Genomic DNA, 22,020 nt, shown 5'->3' on the forward strand with positions numbered 1-22,020 from the left:
GACGAATAATCACTCCTTTTGCTAATCTGAGGGAGAAAACTTTGCAGAGAATATTTGTAACAACCAGTCTAATGAGAAGCAAACAAGATATATAGAATCATGGCTTTACTTTTTTACCTATTGTCGTAAACATACTTCATCTTTGGTTTACATGTATATTATCTTTGATATGATGAAATGAAGCAGAGCAGTACATGTGAATCTCTTTTCTGTTGTAGTTTCTAATGGTCACACAACATGTCTACGCATGTTGATTGAGGGTGTAGAAGGTTTGGATGCAGTTGATGTGACAGATGGCAAAGGACAGTAAGTAGACAATGATTTTATTTCACAGTTAGAAAACAAATATTACATTTTCTCCATCAGTTTTTGGAGCTTTTTCTGGTTATTGAATGAAGTGGATTTTTTCTTCTGTTTCTCTCCACTGACTCATGATTGTCTATTGAGACTAACTTTTTTGGAGGAATTAAGTTCATACGTTCCCCAGTATCCTGCAATTTCTTTTCCTTCACTGATTTCCTTTTGAAAACTATTGATTCTGTACACATCACACTATATCTTATTAGTTTATTGAGGAAGCATTATGGTGATGCATCGTGGATAGTGCAATGATTCTTATTAAATCCTGAACAGTACAGTAACAGAATATTCTGTTGTCACCTTTATACATCCTTATCAGCGCCGTAGGTGGCTGCTATTTGTATACAGTGTGTATGCAAGCAAAGAACTTCACTGTGCCTAGTCACATGTGACAAAGTATTCCTATTCCTATAAGGCGTATATATGAGTGAGAGTTTTATTTTCTTGTGTTACGACTGGTTCTTTTGCCAATTAAATTTAATCTGTTCACTCTGCTCATCAATCCCTCAGCCCTATTTTTTTTTCTTTTCAATTTGAGCCTTTCACATTTTTAAACACTAAAATCAAATCAGTGTTGGCCTTATGTTTTCTGATATAACCACATCTATCTCCACCATATCCTTCATCACTGGAATCTTTGCAATAAAATATTTTGATTCCTCTTTCAAATCTTCACATTCCTCTTAATGGTGAATTTTATCTTAATTCCTTAAGTTGTCCTGCACAGAAGGAATTTAACGCCACCCCTCCCCCCCCCCACTCAGTGCAATTATATCAAATCGATTATAATAAATTACCAACAGAAATCCTGATTCAAATCTGCCAATTGTGATTTGGATATTAAAGGGAACAGAAACAAGTAATCAATTGACTCGCAGAATGTATTTAGTAATTTAAACGCAGGCACGTGCCGTCAGGGTAGGCAAGGTAGGCACTGCCTACCCTGACTAAAATAATAAAATGGTCATTATTAAATATAAATAGTAAAGGCATGGGAGAATAATACCTACCTAAGAGATCGATCTCTTAGGTAGACATAATTCTCCGTGCCTTTCATCCACAGTACATGTGACACGCGAAGGTCTCTGCCGCTGACGTGCCGTCGACGCTGCTTCAAGCCATCAATTTCCAGGGGACTGAAGGTAGCTGAAATTCTGCCTCTGCAGTACTGCGCAGGCACAGCAGCCTACTGCGCATGCGCAGCGCAGGTTTCTTGGCGGGTTTTTCAAACATAGATTGCCATTATCTTAAGAGTATCTTAAGAAACAAAGAGAGAAGAATGGAGTTCATGTACAAATGATGTGGTAAGTAAATTTCTTGGTGCTATATGCTATTTTTAAATACCGTATTTCCCGGCAATGAGGACGCTATTTTTTACCCAAAAATAAGGCACGAAAATTTACATGTGTCTTGGAAGCCGAAGTTGGAAGGTTGTTAGCCAAGAAAGATAGACTTGGCTATCCCTCAGTACAGCAACATCAAGAACAATGTTGTTGTACTGAGGGATAGCCTAGTCTATCCTTCATTGCTGGCAGCTGATGATAAGCGGCTGTAAAAGGACAGTGACGCTGAGGAGGGGAGAGTTCCTTTCACAGCGTGTGGGGAGTCTGGCCCGGGGTAAAGTTGCTGGGAGGGCAGGAGCGTTGAGAAGGAGGGATATCGGGGATCATGCCAGCAACTCACTTGCCGCGACGCTCCGGGCGCGGAGCCACCGCATTGTGGCCGGGGGGGGGGGAAGTAGCTCGGGTAGCTGCGAGTGGCCGCCACCTCAGCTCCGTCTGCCGGCCCCCGCTCACCTCTGGCAGTGCTCTCCATCTGAAATCCTCTCTTCTGCCGCTCGCCGGCCTCACTCATGTCAACCGCTTCCCGCAAATCCTTAAATTCCGACAGCGTGATCAAGGGACCAATTGAGGTTACACGGCTGCCGGAATTTAAGGATTTGCGGGAAGCGGCTGACAAGAGCGAAGTCGGCGAGCGGCAGGTGAGAGTTGTTCAGATGGAGAGCACTGCCAGAGGTGAGCGGGCCGGCAGAAGGCGCTGAGGTGGCGTCCAGTTCTGCTGTCCGGTCCCGAGGCCGCTCGCAGCCACCCGAGCTGCTTCCCTCCCCGGCCACAATGCGGTGGCTCTGCGCCCGGAGCACCGCGGCAGTGGTGAGTGAGTGAGTTACTGGCGTGATCCCCGACTCCCTCCTTCTCATTGCTCCTGCCCTCCCCGCAACTTTACCCCTGGCCAGACTCCCCACACGCTGTGAAAGGAACTCTCCCCTCAATTAGTCCCTTGAACAAGTATTGTCATTCAATAAGATCACAACTGATTCAACTTGTCCCGGTGTGCTCCCGTTTTTCCCACCATCTCTCCACCTGCCGTCACCCTCCATCCCCCCCTCCTTCCCCCATTCAGTAATTCAGAATGAAGGAGATTTGGAAGCCTTTGGCAAATTGCATCTCGTTGGAGTGAGAGACCCAACAAGTTGCAGATCCACCAATGAGTGTCTTTCATCAAATTAATGGTTTTCTAGCAGTATTTTCCATCTTAGCAAATCCTCAATCTGCAAAGATCTGAGCAACAATAATTTATTCATTGTAGCCATTCCGAGGGCAGCTGCAAAGGGAGTAAGACTCTGACGTTCAGGGAGGATCTGACTGGGAAGGCCCCAGATTGTAACTGGCATTTCCACAATTTCTATCCTCCTTTCCTTCCTTCAGAATCTTAGGGCGCATCTTATCTGCACTCCATTGTATCCACTTTTAAGTAATGCCAGCCTTTGTTTATTTTTATATCATTCATTTACTGGTGAACCTTATCAATGTAATACTTTGATTGCTAAGTCCTGATTTCAAATACGCTAAGTCGGCAGTTATGTGATTACAGGCTAATTATTTTCTTTCACAATATTTTTCATCAGAACACCAATGATGCTTGCGGTTGCTAATGGACACATTGATGCTGTGATTCTGTTGCTCGAAAAAGGTGCAAATATAAATGCAGCCGACAAGCAAGGATGCACAGCCTTGCATCGTGGGGTGAGCCATCCATTTAAAACATATAAGCAGACGATTGGTTTTGAAATAACACATTTGAAGCCATATCAAATTTAAAGTCACAGGATATGGAAGGGCTAAATAAAGTTTCATGGTTAAATATTAAAAACGCTGTAAGTCTAAAATAAAAACTGAAAATGCTGGTTACATACAGTATGTTAGGCCGCATCTGTGGGATGAGAAACTGGAAGAATCTTCTGACAGAGGGTCTTTGACCTAAAACAATTTGTAGCCCCAATTTCAAGCCACAGATGTGACCAGATCTGCTGCGTATTTCCAGCATTTTCTGTTTTCACTTCACGATTAAATTTCCTTATTTTTTCTTCTTTTGAGTTTATTTTAATAATAGACTATTACCATTATTTTGAATATTTTGTAATATTCTCAAAATTGCTGGCAACTGACTGAATTCCTAAACTGAAAACTGGATTTTTAACTAGGTTCTGTATTGAGTCACAAAGCATGGAAACAAACCCTTTGGCTCAACTCGACCATACCAATCAAGATGACCCATCTAAGCTAATCCCATTTGCCTGTGATTAGGCCATATCTTTCCGAACGTTTTTCTATCCATGTACCTGTCCAAATGTCTTAAGTATTGTTATTGTACCTGCTGCAACTACTTCCCCTGGCAGCTTGTTCTAAATATCCAGTATCCTTTGTGAAAAATTTGCCCCTCAGTTTCCGATTAAATCTTCCACCTCTCACCTTAAACCTTGATTCCCCTACCCTGATTCTTGACTCCCCTACCCTGGGATAAAGACTCTGCATTCACCCTATCTATTCCCCTCATTACTTCATAAGAATCCCAAGAACCCCTCAGCATTCTGCGCACCAAGGAATAAAGCCTGCCCAAGCTCTCATTATTGTCAGATTCCTGACTCCTGGCAACATCCTTGTAAATCTTATCTGCACCCTTGGCAGGTTAATGGCATCTTTCCTATAACCCAAACTTGAACATAATATTTAAGTGCGGCTTGGCCAACTTCCCAACATAATGTTTCAACATCAATACTCAATTTCCTGAGTGATGAAGGCAAGCATACTGAAAGCCTTCTTCACTACCTATGACACCACTTCCAGGGAACTATGTGCTTGTACTCCAAGATTCCACCACTCAACAGAATTATCCAAGGACCTATCGTTCACTGTAAAGGTCCTGCCCTGGTTTGACTTTCCAAAATTCAAGACCTCACACCTATCTGAATTAAACTCCTTTACTATTCCTCGGTCTACTTTCACAGCTGAGCACGATGTAACTCCTGATAACTATCCTCACTTTCTACTATGCCTCCTGCTTTAGTGTCATCTGTGACGTTACTAATCATGCCTTGTACATTCTTCTTCGAATTGTTGATATAAACCGCAAACTGCAATGGGCCAAATCCTGATTCCTGATGCATATCATTAGTCACAGGCCTCCAGACCTGAAAAACAACCTTCCACAAAAACCCTCTGCCTCCTTTTATGAAACCAATTCTGTATCTAGTTAGCTAGCTCTTCCTAAATCCACACAGAATGTTGCTCATCTTTCAGAGTCTCATCATAGGTCTTGTTAAAGTCCATGTACACAATGTCTTGGACCCTGTCCTCATTAGCCTTGGTTGCTTCATCAGGAATTAAATACGATTCATGAGATATGATCTCCCATGGACAAAACCATGCAGACTATGCCTCAGTCTGAAGAAGGGTCTCGACCCGAAACGTCGCCTATTTCTTCGCTCCATAGATGCTGCCTCACCCATTGAGTTTCTCCTGCTTTTTTGTTTACCTTCGATTTTTCCAGCATCTGCAGTTCGTTCTTAAACATGCCTCATAAAACCCTCTCTTTCTAAAATACATGTATATCTTATCCTTCACAACACTCTCCAGTAACTTTCCAATCGCAGATATTTGTTCCTAGTTTTTGCTTTGCAGCCCTTTTTAAATGGAAGCAGAACATTAGCCACTCCATGTCTTCCAGCTCCTCACTTGTATCTAACAATGACTCTGATATCTCAGTCAGGACGCATGCAATTATAATTTGTCTTTAAATATAAATTAAATTTAGATCTTTAGATAAATTCAATATGACTCTTTTTTAAAAAGGCCGATGATCTGAATATGAAACAGAATGCTGAGGGGTCTCAGCGGGTCAAACAGCATCTATGGAGGAAAAAGTTGCAAGTTGACTTTTGGGTCAAGATCCTGCATTCGTACTGAAAGGGAAGAGGAAAGATTGCCAGCATGTAGTAGTGAGAGAGAGGGGTGAGTCGGAGGCTGGTAGGAGAACTGTTGAACCTGATGAGAGAGGGGAGAATGTTGGGCAGAGGGAAATGGAACGGGGAGGAGGGGTTTGATTGGTGAATAAATAGAGACAAAATCTCAGTGGACAGGCAAATGTGCATGGGAGGAAAATGCCAGGGTTGTGGGTTTCTTGAAAATGGCAAATTCAATGGTCATGCCTCGTCTATGCAGGGAGAAACCAAGAGTTAATTAAGCAACTATTTCGCGAGGCACCTGTGCTCTGTTTGCAAAAGCCATTATGAGCTTCTGGTTTCATGTCACATCCACAACAGCATATTTGTTCTCAGCCTTCTCCGTTGTTATAGCAAGGTCAAAAGCAAATTAGAGAAACAACGTCTCATATCGCACTTTGGTAGGTTACAACCCAGTGCTATGAACATCAACTTTTCCAATTTTGGGTAACCTTCACCCCTGGTGTTCTCCTCCCTTATGCACTCACATGTCTGAGGCAGTTTTGGAGATGCATGACACTGCAGATGCTGGAATTCTGATCAATAAACAAGGTGCTGCTGAAACTTAGCAGGTCAGACAGCAACTGTGGAGAGAATGGATAGATGACGTTTCGGGTTGGGACCCTCCTTGAGACTGAAGAAACTGTTTTGGCGTTCTTTGCAAAGGCAGAGGAATGAGGAAAGCCCAAGATAGGAAATTATCTGCTAAAAATTAAAAATCTGAATAGTGGACAGTTGGAATATAATCAAATCAAAATGTTTAATGTGTTTTTGAATTAAATAAAAATTTATTAATAGAAAAAAAGTAGTTCATAGAATATTGAACGTTCTGGCTGAAGTTAAATGATTGTAATCTACATATGGGATTTGGGTACTTTTCCAATTTTGGGTAACCTTCACCCCTGGTGTTCTCCTCGCTTGTGCACTCACATGTCTGAGGTAAGGTTTCTTGTTCGTATTTCATATCCCCTTCATCTGGTTCCACCTATCACCTACCAACGTGTTTCCTACCCCTCCCTCATAATAGCACACACTGGCAACTATTCCTAATCCCTTTCGATCTAAATGCAGGAACTTTACCTGAAACACAGCCATACACCTTTTGCCTCCACAGATGCTGCTTGATTGTCAGTTCTTCAAGTAGCCTGTTTTATGGTTCTTTTGTTGTCTTGGTCTTGGGTAAATTGTAATGAAATAAATTACTAAAATATTGATTTTCATTTTTTATAGGTTGTTACCGGTCATGAAGAATGCGTTGAAACACTGCTGGAACATGATGCCTCTATTCTATGTCGTGATTCCAAAGGGAGGACACCATTACATTTTGCAGCAGCTTGTGGTCATGCAACCTTGTGCAACTTATTGCATGCAGCACTTTCTATAAATACGCTATCAAAGTTAACAGATAACCACGACTATACGCCTTTGCACTGGGCTTGTTACAATGGTACATCATTTCAACTTATAATGTTAATTAAATTCATGGTTTGGTAGATTTTCATAAACATCATGTGCTGTTTGTAACATAAGAGTGCAATTACTTCACCTGAATTGAACATTTTCTGATCAGGTTTAATGGAGAATATAGTATTCATATTTGTTATTTAATTCCCCAAAAACTATAATTTATATGTTTTAGTTGAGCATTGTGTGAAATGTGCAAGCATTTTTGGAGATTTGGGTACTTTGAATGTTCAGATTAAATCAAAGTTATTTTGGTAAGAGAATTGCTGTTTCTTCATCGTACAGATTTTAGAATGTCAAAAATTTTGTTTTGTCAGGTCATGAAAGTTGTTTGGAAGTTCTACTGGAACAAAAAGAACTTAGAAAATTTTATGGTACTCCTTTTACTCCTCTGCATTGTGCTATGTAAGTCAATTCTGAGCTTATCTTTCTAATGATAATGAATATTAATGTTGAGTGCTGCCTGGGAAGAGAGAATTAGATTTAATTGGGTAGAAATATATCAAACTAGTTCGCAAACAATAGTCCATGACATCCTCATTGTGAAATTTCTATCCCGAACTATTACTGTTATGGGCCTGTTCCACTTAGGTGACTTTTTAGGCGACTGCAGGAGACTATGCGGTTGCCATATGTGGTTGCCGGGAAGTCGCCTTCATGGTCGTGAGGAGTTCCCGCATTCTGGGAACTAGTCGCGGCCTCATTATGATCGCTGCTAATTTTTTAACATGTTGAAAAATTAGCGGCGACCAGAATGAAGCCGCCATGGAGAATAGCAAGAATTCTCGTGCCGCAGGTGCAGTGGTAGTGGGTTGCCAGGAGGTCGAAGTTTGTCGTAGGTTCTTGTAGGTTGTAGCCGGTGCTGACTGGTGAATTTCATTGGCTCATTGGGAAAAGAAAACGTATACAATAGTTTTCCGAACGAAGGATAACCGACCGGTAATGTTAATGTCCGACGAGCTTCACAGCCGTATATCTCTGGCTTCTTAAAAGTTGTCTCCACTCCTTCTCCCCCCCAATTTTAAAGGACTTACATGACCCTTCCCGTACACTGTGCTTTCACCGTCTTAATTACAGCGCCTGTTCATCGCGATGTGTGTCTGTAGCACATTGGCTTTGCACAGTGTGAATTTCACTCGGACAGTGCTCCCCCCCGCATACCCTGTCCCCCGCCTGCATAACAACGGGATGTGTGTGTGTGTGTTCCACCCTGACAGTCCCCGTTCCTGTTGCCGGTTTTTCAGTCGCCTGAAAAATCGCATAAGTGGGACAGGTCCATAAGTCTTTATTTTCATACTTACTTTCATTTCATAGAACAGGACAATTTAATTGATTGTAAGGAATTGACAACTGATGTAGAATTTATTATTCTGAAAGTCAATAATGAGATTTGAAATAATTCACTTAAAATTTTTTGTAATTAATCCAGAAGTTATCTCATTGTTAAGTGAAGGGAAAAATAAATGATTTGAGTAAAGTATCTGCTCAGCGTATGAACCAAAAGAGCGACCATATTGCGATTAATTTTGTATGCTACCATCCAGCTTGAATGATTAAGACGGGGATTGTAAAAAATGTGTACTTTAAAGATTTAATTTTTCAATGTAAATGGTGCTTATTTGGTAAAATCTATGGACAACAGACAGTAGGTGTAGGTGCATCCGGCCCTTCGAACCAGCACCGCCATTCACTGTGATCATGGCTGATCATCCACACTCAGTACCCCGTTCCTGCCTTTTCCCCATATCCCCTGACTCCGCTATCTTTAAGAGCTCTATCCAACTCTTGAAAGCATACAGATAATTTGTATGCCTTCCACTGCCTTCCGAGGCAGAGAATTCCACAGATTCACAACCAGAGGGTTGTGTGAAAAGGTTTTTACTCATCTCTGTTCTAAATGGCTTACCCCTTATTCTTAAACTGTGGCCCCTGGTTCTGGACTGCCCCAACATAGGGAACATAGTTTAGAGATACAGCGCGGAAACAGACCCTTTTGGCCTACCGGGTCCGCGCCGACCAGCGATCCCCGCATATTAACACTATCCTATACCCACTAGGGCCATTTTTATTTTACATTTACCAAGCCAATTAACCTACATACCTGTACGTCTTTGGAATGTGGGAGGAAACCGAAGATGTCGGAGAAAAACCCATGCAGGTCACGGGGAGAACGTACAAACCCCGTATAGACAGCACCCATAGTCGGGATCGAAACCGAACACAATCTTCTATCTGTCTATTTGGAAGTCTGTACAGTCCATTATCTACCTCACTGAGTGCTGATTTGTGTGCTCCCTTTAACACGCCGGAATTTCACAGTTCCTGCTCAGTGGGGCTCCGGTTCCTTTCTCCATCTTAAAACTTACTGGGTTCATGGGAAAAAATATGATTCTGGAGTATAACGTCTTAAAAATAAAAACTGTTAGATGTTTGTTATTTGTACAATAACACCGATAATCCACTTGCCTGGCACCACATTTTCCCAAAAGTAGCAGAGAAACAAAGTTTTATTGCATGTAGAATCGAGCTATATGTTGCCCTGTTCAGCTGTAAATTGTTCATAATCCTTAAAAAGGAAAGTCTAAAATAGGCATGTTTTTCCCATTTTGGTATGTATTTGCAAGTTAGTAGTTTGATGTTACTCCCAATCTGTAAATCTAAGATTGTTATATTGTTCATACTATAACGTTCACGCTATTTTAACAGCTGGTGTTGATCTGTAATGTTTAAGTCTTTGAAAGTTTGAATAACTAGCGGTAAAATCTATAATTCAGTGACAGGAAAAGAATTAGAGGTGAAACAACATCTAGTTTTACAGTCAATTTATTTGAACCAAATCTACAAAATTCAGGTGCCTTGTAGGTATCTTGTATTGTTCTTTTGAATAAAATTTGACTGGCCAATTTCATGACAAAGCATCTTTTGTCTACTGTCAGATGGCATACGGGATCCATTTTATATTTTCTGAAAAGCAATGCCTTGTGTAAAAATAAAAATATAAGCTTGAATAGCAGAAACAGAACCAGACCTTGTACAGTACAAGAACATGGAGGTTATTGGGGATGGGGGATGGTGGGTAAGAGAGCTGCACACTCTGAACAGAAGGTTGGGGTGGAGCATGCACACCCCTGTGGGGGAGGAGGAGATGTACAAGGGAGCTACGCAGCATCGTGGTTTAGCTACACACCCTAGTGGTGGAGAGAAAGTTAACACAGTCAAATTGTTGCAGCTCAGGTTTTTCTGTCTCTTACAAAATTGGACTCAGTAGCATCTTCTCATGGGCACTTAAGATCTAACATTAAAGATCTAAAATGGCACAGCATGTAGACACTTGTAGTGTAAATTGCAACTTTTGCCAGGTTGTGAAGATGTGAGAAGGTACACATTAAACACCATCCAGAAGTATGCAGAGGGTAGAAAAGAATAAAATCAATAAGCTCACACTGCGTTTCATGTCGATGCTGTCTTTCTAAACCTCAGAGCCACATCCTATGCTAGCTCTTAAACATGCATGCTTGCGTAAGCTCAGGAAAAACCCAATTGTACTCTTTGCCCCAGCCCACTTCTTATAGATTAATTTATGGTTGATTTTCTTGCCCTTGCCACAATGAGAATTAACAGAGAATCAGGAGAGCCAGAAATGGGAGGAGGAGAAGGGTTGTTGCAATGAAACTCTGGCTATTTGAGATGCTTGAGAGCAATTACTTCCTTCAGTTCCAGCAAACATGACTATACTTTGCTAAGGACATCCTTGCTACAAATTTCTACCTCTTGCAGCTGGAACTACAACCTCTGAGTGGGTCAAGGACCAGATTTTGGTGACTTTTAACTTGATCATGGAAGTTCAAATTTTAAGGGTCTAATTTCTTCATGGCAACTATATGAGAGAATTGCAGTCGCAAATGGAATGGAATGGAATGCCTTTTATTGTAATTCAAACAACTTGGTTTGAACGAAATTGCATTTTCTACAGTTTTTTACATTACAAAAAATCCCAAGACCCACACTTAACACAGTTTACATAAACATCCATCACAGTGAATCTCCAACACCTCCTTAAGGAGGGTAATTGCCAAATTTCTTCTTTGCTCCCTTGTCAGAGGCTATCAAGTGTGAGGAGTGCAAGCTTACCTATGGTACAGGGTTTCATAGATTGCCTATGTTGTTTTGTGGAACTATAATGGAACCGAATAGAAGTGCACTCCCTCAACTCAGGCACTGACGTGTTCAGTTCAGTGCTCTGTTGCCGATCTACAGATCATATACAGTTCACGGCTTACTGTGCTTCCTGTGGTTGAGCTATGGTAAACTAAAGCTTTACACTGGACCTTAAATGTCTGACTTTGATGACTGCACGTAGACAACTTGCACACAATGATAGCAGCGATGCTGCATGAAATGTAGAGTATATCATTAGCATGTTGAAACAATGGTTCTGCTTGAATCTCTGTGTGCAACACTAAGGTAATTCATATTGAAGTCATTCCCACTATGCAGCTGCATTTCTTTCTTATCCTGGTTAGTTAATTTATTAAACTAACATTAAGTTATTCCAAACATGTTTTTATAGGAGAAAACATATCTAAGTTTCTACATATGCGTTGCTACTGGACAAAACTTAAGATGAAATATTAAACATACATTCTCTCCTACAAAACATGGGCATACATTAAGTTATTGAAGCTTTGTTTAAGTTTCATGTCCGAAAGACTTTGTGATATTTGAAATAATTTGCCATGTACGTTAGAGATATGAATGTTATGGTTCACACAAAATGCTGTGAAGGTACACTTGCAACAAGTTTTGAAATAGAACATGTAAATAGCGCTTCATGAGCATTATCAAACGAAATGTGACACAAAGCTAAAGTAGAAGAGAGTTCCCAAATTATTGACCAAATATAAATGTTTAAACGAACAATGTAAGAATAAAGGGAGAGATGTGGATGGGTTTAGAGAAGGAATTTTAGGACAAAGTTGCAAACAGTATTGTATTGCAGCTCAAGAAGAGTGAAGTTTGAATGACTAAATGGTACTTAATAATCTTAGACTACTTGTATGCATAGATTATCGATATAAATATTGGCAAGGAAGTATTTTAGGGTTGGATAACAAGTCAGTTGTTGGTCAAAAATATTTCTGCTATGGCAATAACTATGCACATTTCCTTTTCTTACAGAATAAATGACCATGAAAATTGTGCAGAAATGTTAATAGAAGCTTTAGGTACCACTGTTATTGATTCCAGAGATGCCAAAGGAAGGTATGAAGAACAAATGGGATGATTAGTTGCACATTCTGAATTTGTAACAGTTGCTCATTCTGAAAAATAATCTATTCAACAACATTTTCCCCAGTGATAAGTTGAACCTGAATTTCTGCGTGAGATATTAACAGCGAACTAAAGTATAATTTGAGGCAGAAATATGTTATTAAAATATGACATTGCTCAAATTGGAACCACAATTGGGCAACCTTATACAATTTCTTGAAATGGTCAGAGAGGGAGATTGAGATGAAAATTCATTTGGGACTCACTGTTACTTGGATATGAGAATAGCACTATTTGGCTTTGTGTTTTGTGTTGAAATCAGGGATATTGAATGCATTTGTAAATTGTTACTTTGAAATTTGACACCAAGGCAATGCTTCTCAGCAATGTTCATATAGGTCAAACCTCCTGAAGAGTACATAAACATTTGAATTGGGAGAACTGAATGATATGGTGCAATCGGCACTATTATCATATATCTAAACCTCAGTTCAAATGCAGTCCAAATTAGTGGCACAAAAAAGTTATTTGTGAAATGAACTTGTCGCATTCTGACTCTTTTGTGCATTGAACTGTAACGCAAAACTAGAGTAAAATGGCCATCTTAGAATGCCAATAGGATGGCTTATAATAGAAATGGGAGGAGAATATGTTGCAGAAAAGATTACCTCTGAGGTAAGGTAGTGAGAGGGCATGGCATCTTGTTGGGTAATCTGGATGTTTCCACTATACAGTATATAGCCATGAAGCTTGTGAACTGAGTTATTTGTGCTGATCCTGTTCACTCTGGTGTAAGAATTCTATTCTCTAGTGCCAACTTTTACCACATTTAACATGGAAAATATGGTAGAATGAGAAAAGACTGAGTAGATAAGTCTCAAAGGTATTAATGTTCAATCACACATCCATGCAGAGATTAAATCAATAACTGGTTAGTATGCATGTTTTGACAAAACCAGTTTCTGTAATTCAGTTGTGATCGGACAAGCAATTATTTTGTCTTTGGTACTTTCTGATTAAATTACAGAAGACCTCGTAATTGTTTATTATTTCAGAACACCACTTCACGCAGCTGCTTTTACAGACCATGTGGAATGTTTGCAATTGCTCTTAAGTCATAATGCACAAGTGAATCCTGTCGATAATTCAGGAAAAACCCCTTTAATGATGGCAGCTGAAAATGGACAATGTGGAGCTGTTGGTATGTAGTTTTGATTTTTTTCCTACTTTGCAAAATATTTAAAAACTGAAAATTAGGTTGTTTTGTACGTCTGTAAATGTTGGCCAAATCAGAAGTTCCTTTTTTAAAAAAAAAGCGTTTGGATTGGATTGTTTCATCTGGGCACAGTTTTTTGTTCAGGGTGTTTTTAACTTCTGCATATATAACTGGAGCATGGAAGCATAACGTGTATTTGAGATCAAAGGTTGGCTCATGTAACCTTGCTGCTGCACATTTGGACTTGCCACTGAGCCCAATGATGATTCTGAAATGTAGTGAGCTGAGAGACACTTTGCTTTTGTTCTTTTGGTTTTAAAAGTGGTCATTTGTTAAAAATTTGGAAGGAATTGTGTCCTTTAAAAAGGTAAGTTTATCTAAGTATTTCACAGTACGTTTATGCTTTAATTAATTTCTATAATACTAAAAAATCTTCGTCTTGTATGTGGCTGTGTGTGTGTCAATATCTGGTTAATTCCTATTTTCTTCCAAACGCTAGGCCACAGCCTTCCCATTATCACACATCCGACTCACATTTTTCCCGTTGAGGCAATAAACATCTTTCCGTCACATTCCCACCTATATTTCCAGTTAATAATCGTTTAAAGTTTTAAAAACAGTCTGAAAACTCAGCCATTTTGGGAAAAAAACCCGAGTGACGTCACAATGCACTCGCAAGGCAGGACGGGAAACTCCGGGAGAAAAGGGAACTCTAGTGCTTGCGGTGAACGAGAAGTGGCAGCGGCTGCCGACGCCCGGTGGGGAGGGTGGTGCTGGAGCTGGAGTGAGGGGCGAGTTCGGGGCTTGGGATGTGACTGGGGCCGAGAAAGAAGCCGCCGCTGGAACCAAGGACAAGCTTGGGTCCGAGTCAGGGACGAGCCCAGAGTGGAAGTCGGGGCCTGCACTGGAGCCTAGGCGGCGGCCGAGCTGACGGCTGGAGTTTACAGCCAGGGCCGGGCCGAGTACGAGAACCAGGCAGAGATCCAGGCCCTGGCGCTGCTCTACGACCTGGGTAGATCCTGGGACAGGGAATGGGAGTGAGGGAAATGAGGAGGAGGGAGATGGGGTGGGGAGTGGGGTGGTAGAGGGAGATGGAAGGGGGGGGGGTGAGGAGGGAGATGGGGAGGAGCCCACTCCTTTTCTACCCTCACTCTCACCCTCTCTACCCCCCTCCCTCTCTACCCCCCCCCTCCCTCTCCCTCTCTACCCTCCCACTGCCCACTCTACCCACCTCCCTCTCTCTCTCTCTCTCTCTACCCCCCTCCCTCTCTGCCCCTCTCCCTCTCTACCCCCCCCTCCCCCTCCCTCTACCCTCCCTCCCTATTCCCCTCCCTCTCCCTCGCTACCCCCTCCCCCATCCCTCTCTACCTCCCTCCCTCTCCCTCTCTACCCCCTCCCTCTCTGCCCCCTCCCTCTCTTTCTCTCTCTCTACCGCCCTCCCTCTCTACTCCCCTTCCCTCTACCCCCCTCCCCTTCCTCTCTGCACCCCTCCCTCTCTGCACCCCTCCCTCCCTCCGGGTGAAGAGGAGGTGGAGAGGGTGCTGAGGGATGAGGAGAAATGAGCCGCTCCTGCGCAGTTGGGGGCTATGCGTGAGTGGTACAATATTGTGTTGGGGGAACTGCTTGCGTTGGGGGAACGGGTGAGTGGTAGAATCTTGCGTTGGGGGAGCAGACCTGCACTTGGTCTAGTTAACAATAATATTGTAGCTGAATTTATTTATAATTTAACCTATTTTAATCCATTTTACATGACTGAATATCAGAGACATTCAAAACTGTGAAAGAAACATTTGACATGAGTGAGTGGTCAGCACAGCAATGATGGGTTAGAGGCTCAGGTTTTATTGCCACAGTTCCCACCTAGTGAAGCTGCCAGCACAATCCATCCCCTGGTTGCAGCAGCAGGTATGTGTGGTTGGGAGATTAGTGTATGAGCAATGGAACAGATCGACCATAACCCCAACTACATTAAAAATCCAGGAACTTCAAATTTACACTCAACCACTGGGAAGGAACTCTGTTTTCAAAGTCAGTTATTCTTTTTAAGCAGTAAACTCGCCCTTTTTCTCCATATATGAGAGTAAATTTTGCGATGAAAATCTATGATGTTTATTTTTAAAGGAACATCTTATTTTACTTCACATTGTATTGTAGTCTCCTGTGTGTTCCTATGTTGTCATTGTCAATATGCTGTACTCTGCTATTGATAGTATTCCTATAATGATTAATATGTTCATAAGTGATAGGAGCAGAATTAGGCCATTCGGCCCATCAGGTCTACTCTGCCATTCAATCATAGCTGATCTTTCTTTCCCTCTTAACCCCATTCTCTTGCCTTCTCCCCATAACTTCTGGCACTTGTACGAATCAACAATCTTTCTCTGCCTTAAAAATAACCATTGACAGCCTCCATAGTCTTCTGTGGGAATGAATTCTACAGATTCACCTCCCTCTGACTAAATAAATCCCTTCTTAAGGAACGTCCTTTAATTCTGAGGCTATGACCTTTGGTTCTAGATTCTCCCACTAGTGGAAACATCCTCTCCACATCCACTCTATCCAGGCCTTTCACTATTCGGTATGTTTCAAGGAGGTCCCCCCTCATCTTTCTAAACTCCAGTGAATAGAGGCCCAGTGCTGTCAAATGCTCAACATATAATAACTCACTCATTCTTGGGAATCATTCTCGTTAATCCCCTCTGGACCCTCTCCAGCGCCAGCACACCGCAGGGCTGCCAACATTGGGTGAGAGTTGAGAGTGAGAAATTGCGAGAGAGCGTAGCGACCTAGGTGTGGGAGGGGATTGTCCCCCCTCCCACGGTAGGGAGCCTTTGCATTTTTCACCTTGAAATTATGCAATCTGGTGCATACTGTAGCAAGTCTTTTAACCTACACTTGAATGCAACATTTATGCTTTAATTTCGATTAGGTATGAATAAGGTTAGGTTAAATTACATTCCTAATTACATTCCACAATAGAGCAGGCTCTGATCAACAGGTGCAGCACATGAATGACTATATTCATGTATGGAAATCAGATTATATTCATGCTGTTATGCTTATATATAGAGAAAAACAGAGAAACAAGGCAAGGGTCAGACTTCCATCACTATACTGCACAAATATATTAATCAACCATACCCTTTTTGACAACCTTACCCTTGGACCGGCCAATTTTTGTGTGTTCCACCACAGTGATGAATGCTGTGGTGGATGTTTGTGTTAAATTTTTATTGTGTTTTTGTGTGTTCTTTCTCATTGTACCACTGCTGACAAATTCATTTCACTTGCACTTTATGTGCAATGTGACGAATAAAACCGTATTGTATTGTATTGACTATAGAAACAAGACGAAAATAATGCCACATATTCAATCATATATGGTTCAATGAAATTAAGATATATATGAGTAAAAACTATGAGGGGAATATAAGGTGAATACATAGTCTTTTTCCTGGGATATGTGATTCAAGAACTAGAGGGCATTGGTTTAATGCAGGGGTGTCAAACTACTGGCGCGCAGGATGATTTTGGGGGGGGGAAAAGTAGTTTTGTTTCTCCCGTGCAGATGGTGTGATAGGAGAGACGTGGCGGTGGTCCCAGCACCAACCCCCCTCCCCCCCAGGCATGGCACACACCTCCCACCCTCACCTCCGGCGGCTCTATGTCCGTCGGCCGCTCTGTCCACACCCCATTGTCCACACCCCAGATCTGCATAGAGTCAAGAGTTATACAACATGTACATGGCTGGCCCAATTTGTCCATAATTATCAAGTTGGCATTCTGCGTGCCCAGGGACTGGCTGCAGTTCCCAGATCAGCTCGCGTCCCAGGGACTGGCTGCAGTTCCCAGGATGGCTCGCCTGCCCCGACCCCGCAAAAACGAATTGAAAAAAAACCCCGCGGTTTTTCGGGTTACGGCTGCACATCCAATCAAGAAAGAAGAGAAGAGAAGAAACGCGACGCCACTCACAGCCATCAACCGACGCGCTTCTCCAGACCGCACAGATCACTCTGTGACGCAAATAGACAAACTGTGCAGGGGCTGACGCTGCTGTGTGAGTTGAAGGGCAGGAGGGAGGGAGCAAGCGAGGCTGCAGCTGCGGCCGGCAGCGCAGAGCTCACAGCTGACGCACAGAGGCGCTGACAGCCGCTGCCCGGGAGCTTCCCCGTTCCATCTCCAGCAGCTGCATGTTGTCGGCGGCTGCACATTCGACCAAGAGAGAAGAGACGCGACGTCACTCACAGCCATCAACCGAGACCGCACAGATCGCTGTCATGTGGCGCAAAGAGACAAACTGCGCAGCAAAGATCCTATAGCTCCGCTATTGGATCTTTGCTGTGCAGGGACTGAAGACAGCGTGAGAATTCTGTCATCAGCGTGAGGGCGTGAGAATTGGCTGAAATACGTGACTCTCACGCTCAAAGCGTGAGAGTTGGCAGCCCTGACACCATTCGTCAGATATGGGGCCCAATATTGCTCATAATACTCCAAATGCGGTCTGACCAGCACCTTATAGAGCATCAGCATTACATTGCATCCCTGATTTTGTATTCTAGTCCACTCAAAATAAATGCTGGTATTATGTTTGCCTTCCTTACTACCGATTCGACCTGCAAATGAACTTTTTGGGAATCCTGCACCAGCATTCCCAAGTCCCTTTGCACCTTCGATTTCTGAATTCTGTCCCCATTTAGAAAATAGTTCATCATTTTCTACGCAGTATTTCATCTGCCACTTCTCTGCCCACTCTCCCAACCTGTCCAAGTCCTTCTGCAGAGTCCCTGCTTTTATGCACTACCTGCCCTTCCACCAATCTTTGTATCATCTGCAAACTTGGCCACAAAGCCTTCAATCCCCTCAACCAAATCATTAATATACAACATGAAGAGTAGCGGCCCCAGCACTGACCCCTGCGGAACTCTGCTAGTCACTGACAGCTAACCAGAAAAAGCCCCCTTTAACCCTGTGCCTTCTGTTATCCATGCTAGTATCTGCCCTTGATACCATGGCTTTCATCTTCGTTAGCAGCCTCACATGCGGCACCTTTTCAGAGGCTTTCTGAAAATCTAAATAACATCCACTGACTCTCCTTTGTCCTGCTATTTACTTCCTCAAAGAATTCCAACAGATTTGTCAGGCAAATCTGTGTTTCACAAAACCATTCTGATTTCGGCCTGTTTTATCATAAACTTCTAAGTACTCATCCTTTAATAATGGATAACCTCATCCTTTATAATGGATTCTAAAATCTTACCAACCACTGAAATCAGGCTAACGGGCTATAGTTTCCACTTTTCAACTTTGCTTCCTACTTGGACAGCGGGGTAATATTTGCAATTTTCCAAGCGTCTGGAACCACTCCCGACTCCCTACTAATGCCTCCACAATCTCTAAAGCCACCTCTCTCAGAACCCTGGGGTGCAGTCCATCCGTCCTTGTGACTTATCCACCTTCAGCCCTTTCCATTTCCCAAGTACCTTCTCCTTAGTAATAGCCACTCCACTAACTTCCACCCCCTGACTCTTTTGAATTTCAGGCACATTGCTGATGTCTTCCACTGTGAAGACTGATGCAAAAAATTGATTCAATTCAACTGCCATTTCCTTATTCCCCTTTATCACTTCTCCAGCATCATTTTCCAGCAGTACAATGTCCACTCTTGGTTGAATATAATAATGGTTGAATATTCCCGGTTCTATGGATAAAAGATTTGTTTCAGTTGACTAAAGCCATTTAGATGCAAAAGTGAACAGTTAGACCAAAGCAGTCAATCTGGTTTTATTAAAAGTGTAAGCAATAAAACATACCTAACTTAAGGAATAAAATTACACTATGATTTAACCGATATGTGTGATCTTTAAGCTCAAAATCAGTCAGGTTGTGGAAATAAGTAAAGAATAGAAAATAGTAACATTGAATGATAATATGGAATACTATATATAATACAAGCTGAGGGAAAATTAATCAGAACAATTGGTAAATTTCCAATAATATAGTCATCATTTTTTTTAAGTACTGGCAACATTTGGGGAGAAAAACCTAGTTAATATTTTGGGATGATGATATCTTCAGTTTATCATGATTGTGATCTGCATCCCGATTATTTGTATTTGAGACTTCAATAGTTCAATGGTCCTTTGTACATCGATACAGTGAAATTTTGCAGACATTTCAGTAAAATCTTATCATACATAAGCACAATCATACCCATGTACGAGAGTGCAACAATGGTAATGTAAGAGTAGTAGATTACACTCAGGAGTGCACAAAGAGTCGCAACCTTTTGGGCACCATCTTGTATTCTTCAAGTTTCAAAGTTCTTAAAAGAGACATATCGGCCTTTAAAGGCTCACTGTTCTGGCCGCAGCACTGGGCTGGAGGTTGGTTTAGCCTGGCGATGCTGTTGATGTCCTCTACTGCTGCTATGCCGCTGCAGGCCATGTCCGATTCGTGATCTCATGCGACATCTGTGGGGCCTTCAGCGGTGCCTGATCACGTGCAGGACCTCCACTCTGGCGTCACCTTAATCTGTGAATGAAACGTCCTCTCACGTCCAGCAGCCACCACTTCGCCTCCGTGTACCAGGGCACCTCCCGCAGCCAACCTCAACCCCAGAGCACCTCAAAAGGAGTGCCTGAGGAATGCATGAGGAGGGACCAATCCTTTTCTCAGTCCACCTCTGCAAAGTTGGCATGAAATGTTTATTATTCATATGCCTTAAATGTGTAATTTTCATCTATTTAGTGTCTATTTCAAAAGAGAACAGTTACAATTAAATTACTATTTTAAAAAGTGATTCCAGTTGCAGAGTACTTTAAAGTTTGCAATGCTGTACTGTCATTAATCGTGGAAAAAGGAGCACAACAAAAAATATCATTAGACAAGTGGCTTGCATACACATTTAGTTAATCACTTTCTATAATGCTCAATTTCTTTTAAATGTTCAAACACCACCATGAAATGTAAATTGTACTGTGACTAAGCAGTGGAAAGATTCCTATATTCATAGAATTATGTTTATCATTAGCCATGCTTGTTATATATTTAATGTCAGTGCCAAACATTCATTGAACCTGCTGGAGAATCAGGAACAGAACTGAACAATTGTTTTGTATCGGGGAACAAGACAAAATCATAATCATTTGAACAAGACTTTACAAATGTTGTTTCCAGACAAGTGATCAAGCAATTCTAATTTAAATATTTATCACATTGAAAATACCAATCATCATGAAAATACAAATATACTATGTAAAAGTGATGAAAAATGCCATTTAGATAGTCATATTGCGAAGCCTGTAAAGTTTAATTAAAAGTGAATCAAAGAATTAATGAACATCTGTCAAACAGAAAACAGCGAATTTTTGCATCATTATTTTAAAATATAACTTTGTTGGGGACATTTGTAGAACTATAAATACCATGCTGGCCTTAATCCAGCCATTAAAATAATTAACTCCACATTTTATTAGATTTTGCAACCACTAGTAATGAATATCTTTAAATTCTTTTTTCCTGTTTCAATAACCATTTCTTTTTTCCCATTTCAGAGATCTTGGTAAACAGTGCAAAGGCCGATTTAACTTTAAAAGACAACAACAATAATACAGCTCTTCACTTGGCATGTAGCAAAGTAAGAAAAAGAAAGTGCTTTTGGGTTTTTTTTCAGTATGTTAAATCTTCAGAGGTGACCAAATCTGAAAAAATTATAAAAATGTATTATTTTGCTTCTGTAGTTCAACTGTTTGTATTATCCTTCATGTAAAACCAGGAAATGCTAATGGCATTTGAATATCAAACTGCACTTCTGGAAAGAGAAATGGTAACCATTTTAGGTTGAAGACTGAGTATTTCTAGCAATTTTCTGTGTTTATTTCCAACCTCAGCAGTTTTTTAACATTTTACTTTTATATTTTCCCGTTTCTTGACATCTTTCAAACCTATTTATTGACTCTTAACCAGTAAATACTGTAGATTCTCATTGATATAGTGTCCTATCAAAATCACTTCTAGATGCTGTTATATGTTCAGATTAGTCTTTTGTAATGAGCTGTATAATTTGTATCATCTTGTATCCTTTTTAATTTGATTCCTTAGCAGCAAGCAGCATCTGTTGAGAGAGAAACAGAGTCAGAGTTTCAGGTCATGGATCCTTCATCTGAAGTTGAAAATTGCGAAAGCAAATATTAAAAATTGCAGAGGGAGAGGAATGGAGTACTCATAGAATATTTGTCTTATGGGCCTGTCCCACTTACGTGACTTTTTTGGCGACTGTTAAAAATCTAGCGGCGACCAGAACAAGGTACGACTCTTTGGGCGACTACTCACAATCATACAGGCTTCACATGTCGCCGGGGTATTGCCTTTATGGTCGTGAGTCGTCTCCTCAGTCGCCCAAAGAGTCGTAGCGTTTTTCTGGTCGCCGCTG

General features: G+C 41.5%; 1 protein-coding gene across 11 annotated transcripts in view; it reads left to right on the forward strand.

Moving 5' to 3' along the window:
* The window catches only part of ankrd44 (ankyrin repeat domain 44), a 152,243-nt gene that overhangs the window by 114,289 nt on the left and 15,934 nt on the right, over positions 1 to 22,020 (forward strand). For all 11 annotated transcript variants that reach the window (XM_033023720.1, XM_033023722.1, XM_033023713.1 and 8 more), the window contains 7 exons: positions 219 to 306; positions 3,266 to 3,383; positions 6,869 to 7,085; positions 7,420 to 7,507; positions 12,281 to 12,364; positions 13,429 to 13,574; positions 21,143 to 21,225. In XM_033023720.1, the coding sequence (XP_032879611.1) occupies positions 219 to 306; positions 3,266 to 3,383; positions 6,869 to 7,085; positions 7,420 to 7,507; positions 12,281 to 12,364; positions 13,429 to 13,574; positions 21,143 to 21,225 (824 nt within the window). The remainder of the gene's footprint in view (positions 1 to 218; positions 307 to 3,265; positions 3,384 to 6,868; positions 7,086 to 7,419; positions 7,508 to 12,280; positions 12,365 to 13,428; positions 13,575 to 21,142; positions 21,226 to 22,020) is intronic.

The sequence above is a fragment of the Amblyraja radiata genome, chromosome 7 (assembly GCF_010909765.2).
Source record: "Amblyraja radiata isolate CabotCenter1 chromosome 7, sAmbRad1.1.pri, whole genome shotgun sequence".
Classification (NCBI taxonomy): domain Eukaryota; kingdom Metazoa; phylum Chordata; class Chondrichthyes; order Rajiformes; family Rajidae; genus Amblyraja; species Amblyraja radiata.